This window comes from Amblyomma maculatum, chromosome 7, assembly GCF_055883805.1.
Source record: "Amblyomma maculatum isolate TAMU_Amacu chromosome 7, ASM5588380v1, whole genome shotgun sequence".
Lineage (NCBI taxonomy): Eukaryota > Metazoa > Arthropoda > Arachnida > Ixodida > Ixodidae > Amblyomma > Amblyomma maculatum.
Genome location: NC_139350.1, coordinates 140,375,452 through 140,397,923, shown reverse-complemented (window position 1 = coordinate 140,397,923; position 22,472 = coordinate 140,375,452). Strand labels below are relative to the sequence as shown.

At 45.7% G+C, this 22,472-nt stretch overlaps 1 protein-coding gene across 1 annotated transcript in view; it reads right to left on the bottom strand.

Annotated features, from left to right (window-relative positions):
• LOC146184876 (protein crumbs-like) overlaps positions 1–22,472 on the bottom strand; it is a 267,601-nt gene that overhangs the window by 9,572 nt on the left and 235,557 nt on the right. Inside the window, exons 23-26 of the mRNA XM_084609522.1 lie at positions 18,837–18,966; positions 14,666–14,743; positions 13,610–13,871; positions 6,136–6,404 (exon numbers count right to left, since the gene is read on the bottom strand). Of these exons, the coding sequence (XP_084465648.1) occupies positions 6,136–6,404; positions 13,610–13,871; positions 14,666–14,743; positions 18,837–18,966 (739 nt within the window). The remainder of the gene's footprint in view (positions 1–6,135; positions 6,405–13,609; positions 13,872–14,665; positions 14,744–18,836; positions 18,967–22,472) is intronic.

The window sequence follows — 22,472 nt, the reverse complement described above, 5'->3', positions numbered from 1 at the left end:
CAGATATCTACTAGATCAGACACAGACAAAATCGACGCAGAAAAATCAGCTCGCTAGACTGATCCATAAATACGAGGGCACCCCGGAAGAGTTCTTGCTAGAACTACAATCGATATCTCAGCAAGGCCTCTTGGGCTCAACTGCCAGACTACCGAGGACTCCCAAATCCAGAGCTAGATTCAGAAATAACGGAGGCAGAGGTTTGCTTCGCCATGGGACAGCTCCGCACCACGTCCGCGGCAGGCCCGGACGAGGTCACAAACAAAGCATTAAGGAATTTAGACGCAAAATCAGTAGAGGCAATCACGGGGCTCATGAATAAGTACTGGAACGATGGTGAAATCCGTCAAGCCTGGAGGCATGCAATGATTACTTTTATTCCCAAACCAGGCAAGAAACTAGATATAGCCAATTTGCGCCCAATATCGCTCACTTCCTGCGTAGGCAAGCTCATGGAGCATGTGATCCTAAACAGACTGCAGGAGTACGCAGAGGACAAAGAGATCTTGCCAACAACTATGCTAGGCTTCAGAGCTAATTTATCTACACAGGATGTCATGATTCAGCTCCAAGCAGACGTCATAGACACTGGGAAATGCACGAGCACCAAAGCAGTGCTAGGGCTAGACCTCACCAAGGCCTTCAATAACGTGGCACACGAAGCCATTCTCGAGAACCTCTCAAACATTAACCCAGGAGAAAAAACCTTCCGATACATTCGCTCATTTCTCAGCCATAGGTCCGCGATAATTAAAATAGGCGAAATAGAGTCATTACCTTTTCGGCTAGGGGGTAGAGGGACACCGCAAGGATCAGTACTGCCACCATTTCTCTTCAATCTCTCCCTCATAAAGCTTCCACCCCGACTGGAAGTCATTCCTGGGCTGAGACATACATTCTACGCAGATGACATCGCACTCTGGACCACCAACGGGAGTGACGGTCGGATAGAGGAAACGTTGCAACGCGCGGTAGACACTATCGTAGAGCTCGCAGGTCTTTCAGGCCTATCATGCTCACATCCAAAATCAGAGCTACTGGTCATCAGACCCAAACCCAGGGGTCCCGGTTCCAGGAGCCAAGCGTCCCCAACCCCGCTTAACGTGTGCATGGGGGGACTTCTAATCAAGGAGGTGCAGTCAATAAGGATCTTAGGGCTGTATCTACAAGCTAACAGGAAAAACAAAGAAACCCTGCAAAAGCTGAAAACATCAGTTAATATGTCAATTAGGCTAATTAGAAGAATTGCCAACCATAGGAGAGGAGTCAGAGAAAAAGACCTCTGTAGGATAGTGCAGGCATTTGTCCAGAACAGGATGGTGTATGCGCTACCATACCTAAAACTAGATGCTGCGGAGAAAGGCAAAGCCAAGACAATAATTAGGCAAGCATACAAAGCAGCCCTAGGGCTGTCGAACTACACATCGACAGAAAGACTCATGGGACTGGGAATACACAATACACTAGAGGAGCTTAAGGAGGCTCACCTCACAATGCAAAAAGAACGGCTTAAGCGCACTAAGGCAGGCAGAGCCATACTGGAGCGCCTAGGCATAGGCGTGGAACTTCCACCCGAGGACACGAAAATACAGCTACCCAAACTCCTTCGCAAGCGACTGACGATCAATCCACTACCAAAGAATATGCACCCTTCTTACCATGAAGGAAGGAGGAAAGCTAGGCTAATAGCTCTACACGAAAAATACGCAACGAGCGAAGGAGCTGTCTATGTTGACGCGACAGAATACGCAACAAGAGGAGCATTCGCACTGGCGGTGGTGGACGTGCACGGGCGGCTGCAGGCATCAGGGTCAGTAGTGACAAAATCTTCGGAAACCGTAGAAGAGGCAGCTGTGGCACTAGCCATAGCTAGCACCGACACGGATACAATCTTCTTCGATTCTAAATTTGCTGTCCATAGCTTTGCGGGGGGGGCAGAATCTCAACTGCAGCGCAGAAAATACTGAAACTGACCAGGCAACCATACAGAGAAATTGAGGTGATATGGGTGCTGGCTCACTCGGAGAATCCGGGAAATGAGGCGGCCCACAACATGGCTCGAGATTTCGTCAACCGAGTCGGTGGGTCCTTCGTATCCATGGGTCACTCCAAAGAGGGGCTGGCGTCTTGTCACGATATCACAAGTCATTACAGATTGGAACAGCACAAATTTCCACCACCTGACAAAACGTTGGATAAGGCACAGGAGACCGCTTGGAGGAGACTCCAGACGAGATCCTTTCTTAGCCCTTACCTATTAGCAAAAATGTACCCGGATGACTTTAACTCCGCGTGCAGGTTCTGTGGCGAAACAGCCACGTATGATCGCATACTATGGCAATGTAAAGAAGAACCTCCACCGGAAGATCTAGTACAAATTCTTTCTCTTGAGCAATGGGAGGCCGTTCTGGTCAGCTCGAACCCGGGCATTCAAGCCTTGGCCACCGAGTGGGCCACTAAGACCGCCGCCAGCCATGGACTGGAGGCCATCCAGAGCGGACCGTTTGCATCTGCATTTTAACGAAATAAATGTTTTCCAATTCAAAATCTCATTAACAACATGAAGAAGTGCCATAGACACCTCGAGTACCATGGAAACCTCGATTGCCATGGATATGCCTCCACCAGCGGATCGGGAAGTGCCGACCGGTCGGCTAGGCCTAACAGCAACGCCGGCCACGGAAACTTTTTCAGACAGTAGTCGCATTCATCGCGATACTCCGATGCTACAACCTTGCAATATAGAAGAGACAGGAAAGCCCAAGAGAAGATTCAACAGATGGCAGCGACTGCAGCAATGGAGCGCAAGGCAAAAATCTTTGGCAGAATTGATAACGCCACAACCACAACCTGCCCTGCTTAGCGACACAACCTTCCCTGTTGTTAGTTTGCAGTCAGTGAATGAGATGCTGGCATCTGTAAAGTGCAAGGTGTGCAACGGCGACGTAAGCATTGACAAATCTGAAAGAAAATGCGGCCTTGCCACCAAGATGAATATGGTGTGTATGAACTGTGGCAACATTTCATCGCAATGGAGCTCGCCATGCATGAAAAACAACCAGACAGTGAGCTTGTTCGTGGTGAACGTTCTTGACGCGCGTGCGATGCAGTCGACCGGGAATCAATGTGCTGTGCTCAATGATATATTTTTGACAATGAATATATCGCACCGTAGCCTGCACGCAAGAACTTGGCAGAAGCAGGTCAAGACAAGGTTGACGCCGGCAGTGGACCGCATGGCCCATAAGTTGACTTCCGACTTTGCGCGAACAGTTCAAGAAGTTTACATGAAGCTAAATATGAAGCCACGCAATATCGTTGTATTTAATGGTTCCTGGATGGCACGCGGGCACTCTTCAGATGTGGGCATCGGAACTGTCATCGAATTTGTTCACGGGACTTGTTCATGAGTTTGGTGTGCTGAGCAATTTTTGTGCCGCGTGTGAATGGGGCCCGAAAGAGGGCAACCAGACATACCAAACCTGGAAGCAGAACCCCATCTGCCAAAAAAACGCGAACAAGAAGGCTGGAAAACTGGAGGTTGAGGCTGCCCTAATCTTATTCCAGCAGTCACTACAGTAGCATAACCTCCATTATACCAAAATGCTCTCGGACTGGGACAGTCGCACGTTCCCCGCTTTGATATATTGATATCTAGAAAGAAGATTGCGTAAATCATGCACAAAAATGCATGGGTACTGCACTGTGCAACCTGATCACTAAGCAGAAGGGCCCTGCTGGAGAATCACTCGGTGGGAGAGGCAAATTTGCACCAGATTTAATAACTAAAGTGAGCTTCTATTATTCATTAGTGCTAAAATCTCACATAGGTGATGTGGAAGCCACACACAAAGCTGTGGTTTGATTTGGTTTGTGGGGTTTAATGTCCAAAAGCAACTCAGGCTATGAGAGACGCCGTAGTGGAGAACTCCGGAAATTTCGACCACCTGGGGTTCTTTAACATGCACTGACATCGCATAGCACACTGGCGCCTTGCTTTTCGCCTTTATCGAAAAGCTGCCGCCGAGGCCAGGATTCGATCCCGCATCCTTGGGAACAGTAGTCGAGCACCGTAACCACTGTGCCACCCCGGCAGGGCACACACAAAGCTGTGACGGCCACCTACCATCATGTGGCGTCCAATGACTGTAATTACAGCCACAGTCTGATTCCCTGATGCCCTGATTCTTGGTGCCAGCAGAGGCTAGAGGCGAATGTCTGCAAGGCTTTACTGCCTATATATGAAAGGCTTTCAGACAGGAGGCTGCTAGAGCGCTGCCAACCAGGGAAGACTCAAAACAGTAACAAGAGCTTGCATTCGATGGTATGGGCACTTGCCCGAAAGGAATGGCATGCTTCTCTCTTCACCTATCAGGCTGCTGTGGCTGAAGCAGTAATGAAAGTCAATGAAGGGAGCGAGAGGACTACTGCTCGCATACTGCAAGAGCTCAGCCTAACGCCTAGTCCCTAGTCAAACAAGCGGATGCAAGAGAAGGATGAACAGAGGAAACTTCATCTATACAGAAGCGCAAATCTGCAGAAAATCTGCAGCGCACACTGAAAAAGCACTATTTCAATGACTCTAGTCAAACTGACTACATCCCAGGGAGTTATTAAGCATCTGGTAATGCCAGTATGTGAATAAATTTGATGTATTTTGCCGTAAACAGCACTTTGTTTTTCTCAAAATAAAAATTTTGGACCGTCGGCAGATCTCAAACTAGCATATCTCGAAATCTATGGCAGATAGAACCACAATTCTTTTTTTTAGCACATAGCAGCTTGTGTAGGCTGTGCAATGTTGAAAGCAGAATTTTTAAATGGGTTTCAGAAAATTTTTTAAATGCTCGAGTTTTTGATTGCATGTTAGGAATTTTTACCTCGAGTTTCAATGTCTTAAAGGGCCACTGTCCAGGGAAGGCCCTTTTAAGCAAAGGAGCCTAGTGTTTCGATCAAGTACCGGAGATAGTCTGTGCAAAATGCTACAGTGACACGCGCGCCGCAAAGCATCGAAAATACAATTCAAAGCTCTCTGATGCTCTCCTTCGGGAAGCCAGCTTCCCCGTTTTCTGCGCTGGCCCGACAGGCCACAGTAATGACGTATGTACCGCGAACGACGTCCAGTGGTCCGTCTCGCTGACTGACGGGAGAAGGATGGGTGTCTACCGCTCGCTGCGCGCTTTACCCTCGCCACGGCCAGACTGAATCCAGCGGCGCGCGCTCCCTCAGCCTTTTTGTTGTTTTTTTCCGCGCTCGCGGACAGCCACGCCCCACCTCCCGCCAAACGCAGATGAGGAAGGGGAATTTGTCTTGCGGAGGCTAGACGACCTCGGGCAGAAGAGTGAAAAACCTTTACGAGGGAACGGAAGGAGAGAAGCACGACAGAATCGGGTGATTGCGGTGGCTGTAACTGCGTTATTAGTTACTCTTTTCAAAAACATTTTGTGGCCTTGAGTTCTAGGGACGAAGTCTCACAGTCACCGGGGAAGAAAATATTTTCGACCGGAGGGTGGACAGTGGGCCTTTAAGATCACCTGTAGTGATATAATGACAAAACTGTTTCCAAAATTGCATCTCTTTTTCTTTCTAGAATCAAACCATGTGACATTTGTAACCCTTTATAGTGTTTTTTTTTGTTGTTCCTGGTAATTATAGTGTTAATTACGTCTATCCTGAAAACTAAGCAACCTAAAATCAGCACAGAAAACTAGGCAAGGGTGTGCATACTGATTAAATTTGGTACAGAAACAAATTTTTTTTCTAAGAGTAGCCTCTCCCTTAATCATGAAAATGTACAATTTCTGCTGACATGAACTACTAATTAAAAACGTTTTGCACCCTGAACACATTAACACATTCGACATGTAGCTTGTGCATTAATGCTGTGCTGGATGGCTGAAAACAATTTGTTCAATGCAAAGAGCAGCCCGTCTTTGTAATGGCAAAGTGAGCTTAAAGGCCAGACAGAAAAAGTGAGACTGGCCAACAACAGAATGTGCATGCGTTGCTATTGCTGACATGTCAACCAAACTTGGCAAAACTCGGCAACGTGAGACAGTTTGAAACAAGAGTGCTTTGAGCTGACAAGCAGCAGTATATTGCAGCAGCCTCAAACGCAGTTCGTGCGCTGCTCACCAGGAGTGCGCAGGTGAGCCCATGGTAGCCTGGAGTGCAGTTGCAGAAGAAGCGCCCCTCAGCCAGAGGTGTGCAAGGGGCTCCATTTCGGCAGGGATCCTCCTGCTGGCAGCTGTCGTTGTGCTCACAGTGGCGGCCAAAGCGACCGTCGGGGCACACACACTCATACGAGCCAGGGCGGTCAAGGCACGTGCCGCCATGCTCACAGGGAGACACTTCTAGCACACATTCATCCACATTCGTCTCACAACGGCCACCCTCGTAGCCGGCTGCAGGAAAAAACAAACAAACAAACAAACAAATGTTACATGGCTAGTCATTCTCCTTTTCAAAGAGAATAGTAAAAGCACCCGGGCTTGCTGCTGTCTAAAGCATGGCCTGCATGGAGCGTTTTTCTGAGAGATTTGTTGGCGTCGACAGCAGCGCAGCATTTTTTTGCCGCCGGGGAGGAGGATTTTGCCAAATCGTTGGGATCTGGCGGAACAGAAAAAAACGCCGACGACGCGCCCAACGCCGGAAGAGGGCAGCAGCAAAGGGCCAATGAGAGCCGGAGCAGCCGTAACGCGATTCTGGTCGGAGCCATGCCAGCCGAGAGAGACTCGCTCACGTGCATGTTGCGCGCGAGTGCAGAAAGACGGGGGTTTGGTGCCGATTCTTGGGTTTCGGGTTTCCCTGCCGAAACGGCCGAGCAGCATGTCGTCTTTCAGAGTCGTCCGCGCACGAGGCGACGACAGAAAGGTCCGGGCATCGGGCACCGTGCATTTCCTTTTCTTTCTTTTTTATTTCTTAGGTTAGCTAGCCAAAGCGGCGAGCAGTTTTGTTGGTGTGTGCTATTGTGTCCCGTTTCTTTTCTATATTAGGCGCCCCTTCCTGAGAACAGTGCATCGCGCCCTCGGCGCATTGTCCACTGGTCAGTTCTATGCCATTTTCAAGTCACGGTCGTACAAGTTTGTTACAGGAGGAAAAGTTCGGTGAAGGTGGGCCACCCGCTGGGACCACATGCGACTGTCTATGCTGAGCTCAGAGGCTGTTTATGAGCTGCTAGCCTTGCCAGCGGGCCTCAGATACCTCACTTGTGCAATGGCTTCTGTATTTAGAGCCATAGCTGTTGGAAGCGATGCGTGTGCCTGTTTTCTTGGCACACCTGACCCAGAAGAAAGAGAAAACCACAACTTGGGGCTTGTGCAACAGGGAAAACAAGATGCGCGCGACCTCGACGCACACGCCGGATGCATGATCGCACAACTGGGTGGCAAAAAAACGCCGCTCAGCTGCTGACCATGCGGGAGCGAATTTGTCGACGCCGGCGCGGGCGTCGGGCGTGCAACGCGTTTTCACGTGCAAAAAACGCTCCTTGCGGGCCACGCTTAAGACTTGAGTTTTATATAACACGCTTAAAGGGGTCTTTAAACATTCTCTTTCTCTTTTCTGCACCTCCTTCAGCCACCGTTCACCTTCACAGCAGAGCTTTTATGCACTTTATCACCGAATGAAGAATACCACAATGGCAGGCTTCTTTGTAAATAAGTAGAAGAGGCTGTTTGCCAGAACAATGCTGAACAATTAGGAAATACAAATGAAGTAATAATGGCATGGAATCTAATTTGCTGCTAAAAGTGATTATACAACTGAAACTACAGCAGTGCCGTTTAGTTACAAAGCATCTGCTCATTACACTGGAAGGGCTGAGCTCAAATCACTCCACCACATAAAACCAGGCAGCATTTTAATGCGCACAAAAACTGCCAGCATGGTGCTCAGCTTTCTCCCGATGATATGCTCAGACAAACCTATGTACAGTTGAGCCCAATTGTATGAAACCTGACGGACGCGAATTGCATCCATCATATTCAAAGTCTGTAGTAAGCGAAGTTACCTCACTACAGCACAAAAATAGAAAATCAGAGAACAGTGGAATTTAAATTTCTTTGAAAGGGCCACTTTGGGTGCCTGTTCCATCAAAGCAGACAGTATCAAGTTGACTTTCCAGAATGGTCATGTGCTTTAACCCAGCCACTTGCTCCGGAGGAGCAACTTTAGGGATGTGGCGATACCATCAGCGATTAAAGAATTCGTGACAGCTGGTGGTAAGTCAGCAGTCTTTTCTCTTCAGAGAGACTGCAGTGGCAAAGCTACACTGCAGCACATGTGCATACAGGACACCAAATAAAGCAACACCTTGCTGCAGCTTCTTGGCACTTGAAGCAACCTTTGTGTGGGAGTAGAGCCTCCTAAAAACTAGGTGGAAATGGGACTTTTCCCCAAAACCATCAGCCACTCTGATTCCTGCTGCCATTGGTTGATGTGCAGCACTCAACTTCATTACACAAAGGTGATGCAAGCTGACTGCCATCAGCATGCTGCCTGCACAAGAGGAGGCAAACATCCGCAGGTGAGGATAGGCATACCTCGTGGATGGTACAAATTAATCACTGGTGAGTGGCAAAGTAGTTTCGTTTTCAAAGCTGCCCAAGCACTTCAGCTTCCATCTTAGACTCTCGGCCTGCAGTTAATTGTTGCACTCACTCGCAATGCCACCTTTTTTTTTACTGTTTGGTGGAGGCCAACACCTTTCTTCTTGTTTTACATGATGAGAGGGGTGGGGGGGTGGGTGGGGGGAAGGGGTCACGAAACTTGGAGACTCTCCCTACTGGCAGGAAGCATGGCTTTTTGACAGGTGGGAGAATTTACAGTGATTCCTTGTTCATTGTAGCAGAATGAAAATGGTGCAGTTTCGGTTCTATTTCATCCATGATGCAGTGCCCCTAATAGTATATGTCCTGCGCAAAAGTGGAGATACCATGCAAACTGCCAGGATTACTCTTTCTGTGTAAAAGCGCATGCCTGACAGAGTACTTTGGCAAGCAGGCAAGTTTATCAGACAGGGCACCCTATGCATATCTTGAAAGCATCCACCCCACTGACAGAAAACACTGGCATGCAATTTTGAAAAGATATAGGCTTGAGCCATTTTGGGATTCTTCCTCAAGAGGCCGCTCTGCCGTTTGCAAAGCCGAGCCACCATTTTGCCTGTGCTTCAGCTTGGGAGACCACTCACCACCATGTTGCGAAATTGAGTAGCCATTTTTGATTTTGAATACTGCCAGCTTGGGAAGACAACACGTCATGGCTTCCCATTTCAACTGACTCCCAACATGTGACTTTCTTCATGGAGCTCTGCGAAATCTTTACACATAGCTAAGCTGAGCCACATGAATACCCGAAACCACCGCCCTCCATGTTTAGTTTATATGGCGATAACTGAGTTATAGCATAGCGCGGTCTGCTACTGTGAGCTTACGTGTGCTGCCCATGCGCACACGCTCACGTGATTCAATATGGTGGGCACGGCCACCAGTGCACGCACGCTGGCTGGTGCAGGTGCAGCAGGTATACGAGCCACCGAGAAGTATGCAACCTGCTCAAGGCGGTCACCGCGTGCGCAGTGGTGTTCTGCAGAAGCGGATCATACTAAGTAGTAGCCGCCATAACCCTCCAGCTAGAATATCTTGGCCAGTCATGCTTTCGTCATGTCTATGCCACTTCACAATATACTGTGACGCAGTCGATATTGTGATGCAGTGTGACGTGCCCTACAGTAATTATAGATATGCACCAAATGCCATCTATTGCTGCTTCCTCTCGAAAGTGAATTTCTGCTTTCAATGAGACATCAGCTCTTTTTTTTTAAGTGAGCTCTAGTTTGTTGTCCTCGCCTTTAGTTGCTTAACATACGTGCAGTTTTTACTTGTGCAGCTGTCGAAAACAGCAGCATAACAAACAGCTTCTCTTGCGATCAAGAATAAAAACGCGTACATAGCTGGCTGCATTCTATATTATTTCAGCTTTGAGCCGGCAGAGTAGTTGGCATAGAGCGAACTGCGTTTCTCTAGAACTAGTGGATGCATGCACTGGATCTCCTGTGCATATCATACCATAGCCCCATTTCATGCGGCGATGAAAGACAGCAGTAAAGCCGAACAATGAAATTGTTAACTTGTTCATGGCACTCTACAACGCAAGCGACAATACTGGCGACAATGTTTCGAGACGGAGGGGTACAGGGCAAGATCAGTGCCGTATGCTTTTAACAATTTGCCGGGAGGTGCAACGCTTTTTTTAATCTTAGGCTACTGCCGGCTTACAATGATGGCCATGATACATGAAGAATCTTTTCACGCTCACAAAGGGGCAGAAAGAAGCAAAAGTTGACGTAGAAAGCCTGGGAAATATGCACTGAAGTGTAGGTAGAGCCGGCATTGTACTACCCAGTCATCTTTTTCTTGGCCACCACGAGGCAGTGTCACGCTATTCAAAACTCCAACGCAAGGCTCCTATAGCTGCTTTATGTGACGTGCTGCAATGGTGAAACTACTCTTCTCTGGAAGTTATTTTGAGAGGTTGATTTGCAAAAGAAGCGCCTTCTCAAAGAATTCGAGAAAGACAGAAGGTTCTGAGGCGCCATTTGCAGCACCTTCCAGGACTGCCACAAAGCACGAACAGGATATTAAGGATGCAGAAGAATGTTGGGCCTTTGTACACCTGGTGATGCAACCTTCTACTTCGAGGCAATTTCACCATCCTTTAACACCACAAGGACCCACTTGTTACAAATGGCAATTTGCTGCATAAGTACCAAGATTTAAAGGCCAGCTTGTTGCTCTTTATGAGTTTCATCGGACTCTGCCGACCGTATGCATCAAGACCACTCAAGCCTCGACAAGCTCATCCGAGGTATCCTCCACAACGAAATAGTGTAGCATCACTTTCAAGGCCAGAGCAACTCATTAAACTGCCTCCAACAAGAAATAATTTCAGTGCAGATACTTCACGAATACCAATCCCAAATAAAAGATCTCTCCAGTTTCAAAGCCCGCGACCAAGGCTGACACACTGTTACAGATGCGGATCAAGCTGGCATAACGCCTCAACAGTTACTTGCCCTGTACAAGGAAAGATACGTTCTTTCTGCGCGAAAACTGTACAATTTGCTTCCATCCGCAATCGTTGACCATACAAAAAATACAGTAGGAAGAACAGCAGCAACAAGAAGAAAGAAAACAAAAACATGGCCTCGCTCATCCCTTGGAGATGGTTGGGTTTGGAGTCAAAATTCAGATTAAGAAATTGTGGAGATCAATTGATGAATAGAAGAGGCTCAGGAGTGGGAAAGGAGGCAGAACATTACTGGGATCCAAGAGGCCAAAAGCAATGAGAAAACTTCTCCAAAACGTCTATGTCACTGCACCACCTAACTAATCCTCCATGGTGGATGCCCCAGGTGCTTCTATCATAATGTATAAAACTTCATCTAATGTGGACACCACCAGTGATCCATTCACAATGTCAGTGCCCTCCAAGATCCCCACTTCAAGATCACTGCACTGTCAGTGAGCCTTTGCCAGAAGTGTCTTCTGCACAGAATGTGTCTTTTTTTATTAACCTGTATCCAGCACTTTCCAGTCCAATGCCAGTGAAGGGATGGACTCTCCAACTGACTACTATCCGATGGAACCGGTCGTTACATACTTCATTGACTGTAGACTCTGCGGTCGTGTGCCACCTCTTCCATGACCACCGCCTTTCAATGAACAAAAAAGATGCTGAGTGAGAGTGACTGTGTGACGTGGACCGTGAAATGAAGTGAAATGACAGTGCTATGAAAAGTATTAGTATAGAAAGTATGCATTAAAATGTTTTCAAAGTATGTTTGTTTAATGCTTGAGCAAGCAAATGTACATTTTTTTTTTTATGCACAGAGAGTAAACATGTTTTATGCTTACAATAAGGAAGATTAACACAAATTGCCAGTCTTGTTGCCATGTTTTGTCTTTTGCATCTGAGTATTTTTGACCTATAAAGGTTCTTTTATCTTGTGCTTCTTAAATGCATGTACTAATCAGGTTCTGTGTTATGCAAAATTTATGTGTTGTAAGAAACATTCCATGTCAAAGTACCTATCATTCTTTGTTTCCTTTGTTTACCCCAAGGAAGGCAGTATATGTTATATCGAGAGTTTTTGGTTCTTGTTTTGGTTTTGTGGATAGGCTATGCACTTTCTTTTGTGTACGTGCCTATTGGTTGTCTTGTGTCACGTGAACTGAGCATATAAATATGAGTGCTTGCTCAATAAATGAGAGTCCCTCTTTCATCTTGGTAATGCTCGAATGGGTCTCGGCTCCCTTTGTCACGGCTGTCCAGGCTGATAAAACAAATTGGCTGCACAGGCACATGCGTAGGCATTTTCCTTGAGCTTCTAGCCAGTACTAAGTGCACTCTGCTAAGCTAGGTAGCTGAAGTCATACTGATTCTTTTATCTAAGTGCGCATTTTGTTCTGCTTACTCTGCATTACTGAGCCAAAGTCACTTTGAGACATCAGCTATACCATACACTACACTCAATGGGCTCATTAATTTGAAAACGAGCAGGCTCACACCGGTCAGTTCGGACAGGAGGCCATGTTAAGGAGCGAGCCGCGAAGCCAGCGATGATTGAAAAGGACGCCCCCGAACCTGAATGAATAGAACAGTAGTACCTGCACACCTTAGGCATGTGTGCTATGGTAGGCCAGATGACTAATTGCCGAAATATAGCTCGACAGAATAGTTTCATTTTTGTTTCTCTTAAATTCACACCATCCTGCTGCTGCCATCGGGCATATGCATAGATCAGTCGCGCTGTTACGGACACTGCTTTGTGCGTCATGGGTCTTTTAGTGTTGTTTTAGGATGTAGTCACACTGCTCTAACAGTTACACGTATTTCTCTCTCTTGCATTTATGTGCTTTCTCTACTCTTCCGAGTACAATAATCTGTCGCGTTTTTGGGGGGAGGGGGGTGAGGGTACTGGAATGACAAACTGACAAGAAGTTGCACATTTGACAAGAGTGTCTGCAGTGGCATGCTCTGCTCACCTGATTGTGTAAGCCTACAGTGCTCAGTATGCTCGCCGTGACAGGAGTGGGAGCCCTCCACTGCCCCAAAATCATTGGAAAGCGCAACACCTTTTGAACTGAACGGTGCTAAAAACTGGCGTCGTGACCGTGGCTGACCCTCATGCTTTTGTTGATGATTGATGGATGGAATGATGAACAACTCATGCAAAAAAAAAAAAAAAAAAGAATCTTTTGTTTTGTTTCGTTTTTCTTTTTTCCTGTGTAATGAACCCTCGCTTCAAATTGAGATCAATTCAAAAAATTTGGTTCATTACACAAGTGATACAGTAGTTACATATTAGACTGATTTTCTTTTTTATTGAGGTTCAAAAGATAGCAAGAGCAATAAATTGTAGAATGTAAAAGCATGCCTACTAGCACGTAAACATACAACTGGAAGTTAATTCTCCCTGGCTGGCTCCCATGAGTGCCGCTACTTCAGGAAGCAGTCCTCCCAAACATACTGGATGAAGCTCATAAACCTGCTAACCACCGTCACAAGACACCCTGCCTGCATCACATACTTTGCAGATACTTACTTCCAACACAATCGCAGCTGAAGCCGCCCACATGTGGTATGCATCGTCCCCCATGAAGGCAGGTGTCATAAGTCAGCTGCTCACGACAGAAGTCGATGAGCTCTGCACAGGCGGGGCCCCTGTAGCCGTCGGCACAGACACACCGGTGGCCGCCTTTCTCCCCCTTGCATGTGGCACCATTCAGGCAAGGTGCACTCTCGCAGAAATCTCGGAGGCGCTCACAGTTGGTGCCCTCGTAGCCATGCTCACACTCGCACCGGTACTGCATCGCACGAGCGTCACAAGAAGCAAATGCGGTTCACTGCTGTATGTTATGCACTGCTCTTGGGTTCACTTTGGCTAGCCTCGCGAGACACCGGAGGCAACCTGAAGCACCCACGCAGAAACACAAATGTGAAGTGGATCAAAATGATGACACCTTCAGAGCATGCAAATCCACAAGAAAAGGGTGCAAAGAAGTGAAACAGTGCAATAAACAGACAGCGACTAATACAAGCTTCCATCTCAAGCTTTGGAAAGGTTCTTGTGCTTGAAAAACATTTGCTGGTGACAGCTACTTTTAAACCTAGCACTGTAGGGACGGCACTCTGCAAAAATTTCGACATCTCCAGGATAGGTGGGCCACATGCATCCGTAGTAATGAATCTTGCAATGCCGCTGGGCCATGCAGTAAAGGTTTGCATTGCAGAAGGAAAGCTGGCCTTCGTACAAGACTTACCAAAACTTTTTTTTATCAAAGAAAGGTTCCACACCTGCTACAAAACAGGGCCCAGTAGAGATCTCACAACCACCAGTGCTGAGCATGCTATGTATCGGTTAGAGGGGTGATAATTTTTTTTTTTTTCATTTACACAGCCCAGCACATTTTCAATTTATTTTTGAGCTTTTGTTATCATCTGCATTCCTGCTCCATAGGTGAACACTGGCAGGAAGACAACCTGCATGACTAAGAACTGCATTGAATTTAAAACTGCCAGACATGCAACAAAGCGAACTGAAAGGCAAAGGGCCACACAGGCAGAAATAGACGAGGTAAAAAAATTTCCAGTAACTTACAGCAATTCGCCCAATGGTTTCCTGAGGGTAGCACAGACCATTATTAAGACAGGGGGCTTGGTCACATGTGATCACTTTCTGCAAATGAAAAGGATGGCACAGCAAAAAACATTACAATGCAGAGGTCATGCAGCATGAAGAAGAGGCAGACACTTCCTACATAAATACAGCAGTTCAGAATGCACTAGCTATAGAGGCACAAAAAAAACAAAGTCCATTTGAATGATTTTCAGACGTTACGATTCTAGTTGTAGAGACAGAAGATTAACTCTGCAGTGGCACTGGCACCTAGAAATGCTAACAACACAACTGCACCATGAGCTGCATTTAGCAATGCGAGCCTGGGTTGGGTATTGAGACACAGCATACCAATGCATGATGCTCTGATGAACTCCACACACATGTGCCTGATGAAAGTCTACAAGGCTTTCTGTAATGTACTTTGATCCCATAACTATATCTTAACATTTATGAGCCTACACACCAAGTAGTACATTCCAAACTTTTATGATCAAAAGTACAGTTCATATAAAAAAAAAAATTACTTCCTGCGCATCCCAGCCATGAAACAGCTCGCCTTTCATATAATGAAAATCAATTATGGATTATTTATGCTTGCCCCCAAATCAATTATGCTTGCCCCCACATAAAAAAAAAGAAACAACCAGGCAGCAAGATTTGGTGCAACTAAATGGCTATGAAAAGAAGAGATGTGGATGTAGGTTTACTGCAAAGTTCACTGCAATTTCATCAAATTTGCTCTTCACAGGCTGTGCTATACTGCTTCCATGTCTAAAATTGCAACTGCGCATCTCATAATGCCACACAGCAGCTGTGGTACCAGTCTGGTAGGTTGAATCCATGATAACGCTATGCTGGCGACACCACTTAATTATAATATAAACAAGGCAGGCATAGTAATCAAGGCTCATTCCACAAGCTGATGCATCTGTCTGATGCATTGATAATCTGCAATTACTACTCCATTGTTATAAACTGTTACTTTAGATAGGTAGCTCAAACAGCTTTACTGCACACACTAGCTTTAAATGGTTCTCAATGATGTGAAAGGTAGTTATACTTCAAGCTTCCAGTCAACAGCCTCGTCACACATGCATGTTCTCAATCCGACAAAACGCCCGATAGTTTGAACACATTAACAACTGAGAGAGTTTGCTGGCCCTCACATGAGGGGGGGGGGGGGGGGGGAAATAGAATAGAATCTTGCAAACTGTTACACACACAACTTGTGCAAAGACAATTCATCATGACCAACAATCAGCATGCATGAAAAGAAAAGAAAAGAATGCTGATAATAAATACGTGATCGTAGCCACCACTTCCCAGTTATAATTGAAACAGGCTGTGCAGTTGGCTTGGCTCAACTGGTGAATTATGAAAGAATACTGACCCAGTAGATAGGCTGTGACTGCCTAGCGTGCAATACACAGCCCTCATGAACACTGGAGCAGCTTAGGAATGGAATGGAAGTTATCATGCATGAAATGGAAGTTATCATGCGTGAACTGGACTGAAAAACTGCACACAAAAAGCAAACTGTATATCTGCTTCTCACTGATAATACATAGACATATAGTTGATGTGAGCAAACATATCTTTTGTATTACGGTCACAAAAAAATGAAAAATGAACCTCACTGCTTGTCAGCAGCAACACGTGAGTGCTGAGTACCTCCAATAGAATAAATTTGCATGATTATACTGCTATGAGCCGGAAGCTTGTAGCAGGAAGTAGCATAGTTAACTCATATCCCCTCGTCAGTTATCACTAGGGTTTAGTCATTAGGAACCTGCTTTCCAGAAAAAGAAACGACAGTAAAACAACCTCTGGCCTAACCAGGAGTGAAACTCGCTACCACAGTGCTTATATACATGCATTTTTAAGGATCACCACAGAAGCAGCTACCGCATGCTGTAAAAAACAGTGTGGACAGGACAGGGAAGTTTTTCTACGATCCTCAATAATGCAATGCTTATGCCAAGCTGATGATAAAAAGCCAACAGCTCTTGATGAAGTGAGCTTTTTACCATGAGCTTTTATTTTTTGTGGCTCTACTCACATAAACTACACTAAAAGATGAACAACTTATCAAACACAGTAAGTGAAGGGTTAGCACCGAACACTTCACAAACCTGCTCGCATATAAAAATAAGGCATAGTAAGGTTAGCTTAAATATTAACTGCCACGAAGCCGCACATGAAGCAGAGTCTCACTGCAGCATTACGCACAACAGCAAATTGAGCAGTACAATGCAGCAAACTTCCCTTTGCAATTAAAGCTAGTCGTGTTCACACATGTGCACAGTAAAATGTAGACTTCAAAAGGGGCAAGAGGAAAAGGGAGCAGGGTCAGAAATGGAGTGCGAAGTAACTAAACAAGGACTCTGCATACATGGGAAAGTGACAGCCTGTCACACAGGCATGACGCCCTCAAAAAACAGAACGAGTGATGTCAGTGATGTGATGCCCAACTTGATATTGAGAACACATGATGTGGCACACGACTGATCAATCAAGGTCCTTATTCACAAAACGAATGAACAGGGGTAGCTTCAGCTGCAGGACAAACCAGACTTCTGGAAAAACCATCCCTTCCATGGTTCTTTGCAGATACTTGAAGGCAAAGCTCGAACTATGGAATGACCCTCAAATTCAGTGTCCTTGATGAGCAGCCTTCGGATACTGGCTTAGCTATACTCTACATCCCAGCTGCAAACAGGCTCACAAATGCTTTTTCACTGAACTTGGATCAGTGCAGTGATCTGGGCAGCAGCTTTTCCTTTTAGCACGGCTCACTTCATCAACAAGAAGAAGACAGCATGTGCGTACACAAAGTGACAAGATACCATGTCTAATGTGCAAGTACCACGTGCCAGGCACTTTTTGTATTGCTGCAATTCAGTGCAGACCATCAGGCCCTCTTACCTAACTTGGCCAGCTTTTCAGTGGTGATATTTCTTAAAATTCCCAGATTTCTTCTGGTGCACAAAACTCCCCGGCCAATTCCAGGTTTTCCAGATTGCTAGGAAAGCTGGCCAAAGCATTCATCGTGGCGTTCCACTTCCTTTTCTCTCACTCCTTTTCCCATGCAGCAGGAATCAGTGAATAAAGTAGAACCCCGCTATAGTAAACTCTGATATAGTAAAAACTCTGATATAGTAAAAACTCTGATATAGTAAAGTAAAACTGAAGTCCCAGTTCATATTCCATAGACAACTGTACATCTTTCCCCCTTTATAGTAAAGGCGTTTTTGGCAAAAATCAGTTATAGTGAAGTGCATCTGGTCGCGGCGACGACTCTCACGATATGAAATCGCCGCCTGCGCACTGCCTAGAATTGTGAAGAAAAGATTTTTTTATATTTGAAAACAGAAAAATAACACCCAGTGTTCTTTTAGGTGGCTTTACCACCAGGCGTATCAGCATTCAGGAGAAGCCTGCTATGGAGGCCTTGGAGCTGTGAGGGAAAGCATGCAGTGCGTAGAAAAAAAAGCAAAGCTGTCTAAAAAAAATGGAAAGGAGGTGGTGCGGTCCGTTCAGAAAGTAAAGGATAGTAAAAGTGCAGCAAGAAAAAGAGAAGGGGAAGAATTGGGTAGACATTCACAGCACTGTGCAGCACGAAGCATGAGGCAGCGGGGGCAAGAAGTTGAGGTGCAGCATGTGCGGTCTTGCAGCACTTGACTGCCACGCGCATTCATCATTTATTGTCTTTTAATAGACAGAAACAGCAACAAGTGACACCGTGTTCATGCAAGGCTTCGGTTTTCACGTTAAATCATGCTTGGTTGTATTTGTAGCTATGCTGTCCTCATGCATAAGAGGCACTTCCACAAGATGTAAAAAATTTTTATAACTGAAAAAAATTGCACGAAGAGATAAGGGAGAGATGGAAGGTATTTCAGAGTGCTTTTTTCATTAAGCAACAAGATGTGTTCAGTAAGTGCCTATTTAATTACCAGACAGCATTTTCAGGACCATGTCATCACCAACAACCGATATAGTAAAGACCCTGATATAGTGAAGATTTTTGCTGGTCCCAGTGACTTTACTATAAAAGGCTTCTACTGTATCAGCGGCCGCAAAGAAAAACAGAGTCAATGTGGCGAAATCTATCACAGCTGAGCATTGGCCGGGAAGAAGGTCAGCTCACCCTGTCGGTGCAGTTCTGGCCTTCAAAATCTTCGGTGCAGAAGCAGCTGAAGTGGCCTGGCTCCCCATCCTCACAGGTGGCTCCATTTTGGCACGGCCGTAGGCTGCAATACCAGATGCGCTCCTCGCACCTGCAAAGACCACTTTCAATCAACTGCACCCTAGTCAACCTATGTCTAAAGATGAAAATAAATACATAACAGCCTTAACATAAAGTGAACCACGCGATAAAAATAGCACATTCTTAAAGGAATACAAGCCAGCAATTTTTTATTTTTTTTGGAATTGTGCATAAGACTAGTATATAGCATTGATTACCTGGAATATGGCCATAAGCAGTAAATAACTTATTTAACTTCTTCCCTCATGCTGCTAAGATTTAAAACTGACAATGATAGCTTGATTACCAAACTTTAGCAGAAGTCATGAAAGGCGTAAAATCTCCAATATGATTGATCGTTGTTTTGTCATTTCGATTCAATTGTGCTCATTAGCCAGCCATCCCCAACAGCTGAAATGACAAAAAAATGGACAAGTAGCTGTAACATTGTGATCCTTTTCATGCTTGACATAATCGGAAGGCAACATAATGTCAATTTGACTGTTGAAACCTGAACAACAAGAAATGAATTACATCATTTACTGGGTTACGTGAATTTCACGTAGAAATTAATGTCTGCATGGCTTGCATATCATTAAAATGAAAACCTGTTATGTTTGGATAAGTTTAATAGTCAAAGTCTACTTCTGATTCACATTTTTCAGTTGTCACACCTTTTCTACTTTTTATGACAACCACCTTTCTACAGTGTCATTTCTGTGTGTCATAGCATTTATCACAATGCATGCAATACCAAAATACTGCACAGACCTTAACTCTTTACTCAATGACAATGGAAGTCAGTTATTCCCAATTCCACGAATTAACACAAAAGTGCCACCCTGTAGCATGCAAAAACAACACATCAGACATTCATTCCTTCATGTGTTTAAAACTGCTATGGTGTAAAGAAAAGATCAATATACATAACTGCCTTAGGTAAGAAAAGTGCAGGAGAAAAGTTGCACTTTTCACAATTGCACAATTGCACTTTTTGGTAATGCGATTCTTGAGTGCAGTCGCTGGCAGTTTTTGAACCACAGGCAACTGCAGACTGACTTGCAGTGCCAAAAGGCAGCTCTGTATCTGGCTTGGGCAGTACTTTTCACAGCAGCTGCCACCTCAGACGCAGAAACTACTGCAGTACCCTCCTTCTCCTTCTTTGCTGCATCACTTTCGTCCACTTTCCCCATACATTCCTGTTCTGTTTTCCTCCTCACAGATACATATGGTGCCTAGCACACACAAAAAAAATGCGCGTTGTGTGTCCTGTTGTCTCTCCTGTATGTGTGTATGTTTTGTGCACTAGGTACAACATCCGAACCCAGTAACAAACTAGCCCATATAAAAGCCCACCGAAAGGGTATCCTCTAAGAATAGAGAAAGCTGGTGGTACTGATAGACACGGAATCAACATCGTCCTCTGGCAAAAATTTTCAATCTAGCATATGTAGCACCAGAGATATCAGCAATTAAAAACAGCCTCCAAATTTTCATTCCCAACTCATACACAGAACCAAGAGAGCAAAGAAAGAAAGAACAGAGAGACTGGCGCTGTAGTCTACCCACAAATGTGTCACGAAGCCAATCTGGCTCAGATGCGCATTTCTTCTTTTTTTGGCTTCTGCTCCTCCCCAACGGCTTGACAGCAGAGGAGTGAGAGGAAAGAGAGCCAGATGCACCACCATCTTCTGCCTGCCATGCACCCCTTTGGCGAGCAAATGACAGCCCATTTCCAGTGGCGTCACACGTGCCTTAAGATGTTCGAAAGACCAGTGCCAATGGTTGCCGCAAGATGCAGAAAGGTTTAAAAAATAATTTGCAAATAATCAGCTCATTTAGGATTTGTACTTGGCATGCACACTCGGTGAGATTTTCTCTACACAGTGCAATCATTAGATAGGCATTTTCTGTGTCCCTTTAAATGTCTTGGCAGTTATTATTTCCTATGTCCCCCTGTACCGTCCTTCTATGCTTTCCCCCTGTACCGTCCTTCTATGCTTTTCCCCTTGCACTCTCCTTGCTATCAAAGGTACTTTCATTCTTTGCCGTGCTGCTCGTTAAGACCTGATGAAATTTCGCCACAGAGGACAAAGCCGGCACCCAACTGAAGGACAGGCACCCAAGAGCTGCGCTTTAAAACAACTAGACAATCACAGTAATTGGTAATGCAAAATCTGAGTGCCACTGTTGAGGTATTTCATCCAAAGGCAATAGCAGATGGAAAACGCGGTGCCGAATGAATGGTATCTGCTTCCGCGGCAGGTGGTGGATTTGGCAGCAGCCACTGCAGGTGGAGCGTGGCATCACCGATCCCTCTCGCCATACCCAACTCCTTCACTTTTTGCTTGTCCTCTCTTTTTGCTATCCTCATACTTTCATTTTTGGCTTTGCTTTTCATCTGCCCTGCCAGTTACAACGCGATGACTGCAATGCCAACATCCAGCCCAGGAACGGGTAAAAAACTTGCATGCTAAAACAAATTATTTCAGCTTTCTATTGCCAAGCAGATGGATAAGAGCTAAAGAGAACTGCATCCGCTGAAGCTTGCATATGATAAACCTCTCTTGACCTCAGCATGCCGTGCTGTCACTGTACACCCAATGACCAGACTCCTTATGTGAGCTATGCGTGCAAAACCAATTCATACTATGGTGGGAAGTGCATTGCACTCACTGCGTGTGGGCCAGGAGCTAACAAGGAATTAATATCGGTTACACTCGTGGTAACGCGGTTTGTCAACACTACCGGTCCATCTAGAGTTTTTCCAATTGTTAGACTTACTTTGAATGCTGTTGCTGTGCTCGGGTGCGTTACAATTGTGTTATGTTTTGGAGGGGGTTACAGCAACATGTGTCATGGTGTGAGAAATACGTTGGCATGGGCTGCTTGATCGTCTTGCTGTACAGTGCATTCGTGGGCAGCCCATCGAGAGCATGCATCCTGGTTTTTGCAATTCACTCTAATGATGTTTAGAGCTGAAATCTAGCCCTGCCGCTAGAAACATGCTACTGCTTATACTTTGAAACTTCATCATCATCATCATCATCATCAGCCTGATTATACCCACTGCAGGGCGAAGGCCTCTCCCATATCTCTCCACTTAACCCGGTTCTGTGCTAGCTGCATCCACTTGACACCTGCGAACTTCTTAATCTCATCCGCCCACCTAACTTTCTGCCGCCCCCTGCTACGCTTTCCTTCCCTTGGAATCCAGTTTGTTACCCTCAGCGACCATCGGTTATCCTCTCTTCGCACTACATGTCCTGCCCATGTCCATTTCTTCTTCTTAATTTCCACTAGAATGTCGTTAACTTGAGTTATTTCTCTGACCCACTCTGCACGCTTTCTATCTCTTAATGTTACCCCTACCATTTTTCGTTCCATAGCCCTCTGGGTTGTCCTCAACTTAAGTAGAACTCTCTTGGTTAGCCTCCACGTTTCAGCCCCATAGGTGAGTACAGGCAAGATGCAACTGTTGTATACTTTCCTCTTGAGCGATACCGGTAAGCTGCTAGTCATAATCTGCGAGTGCTT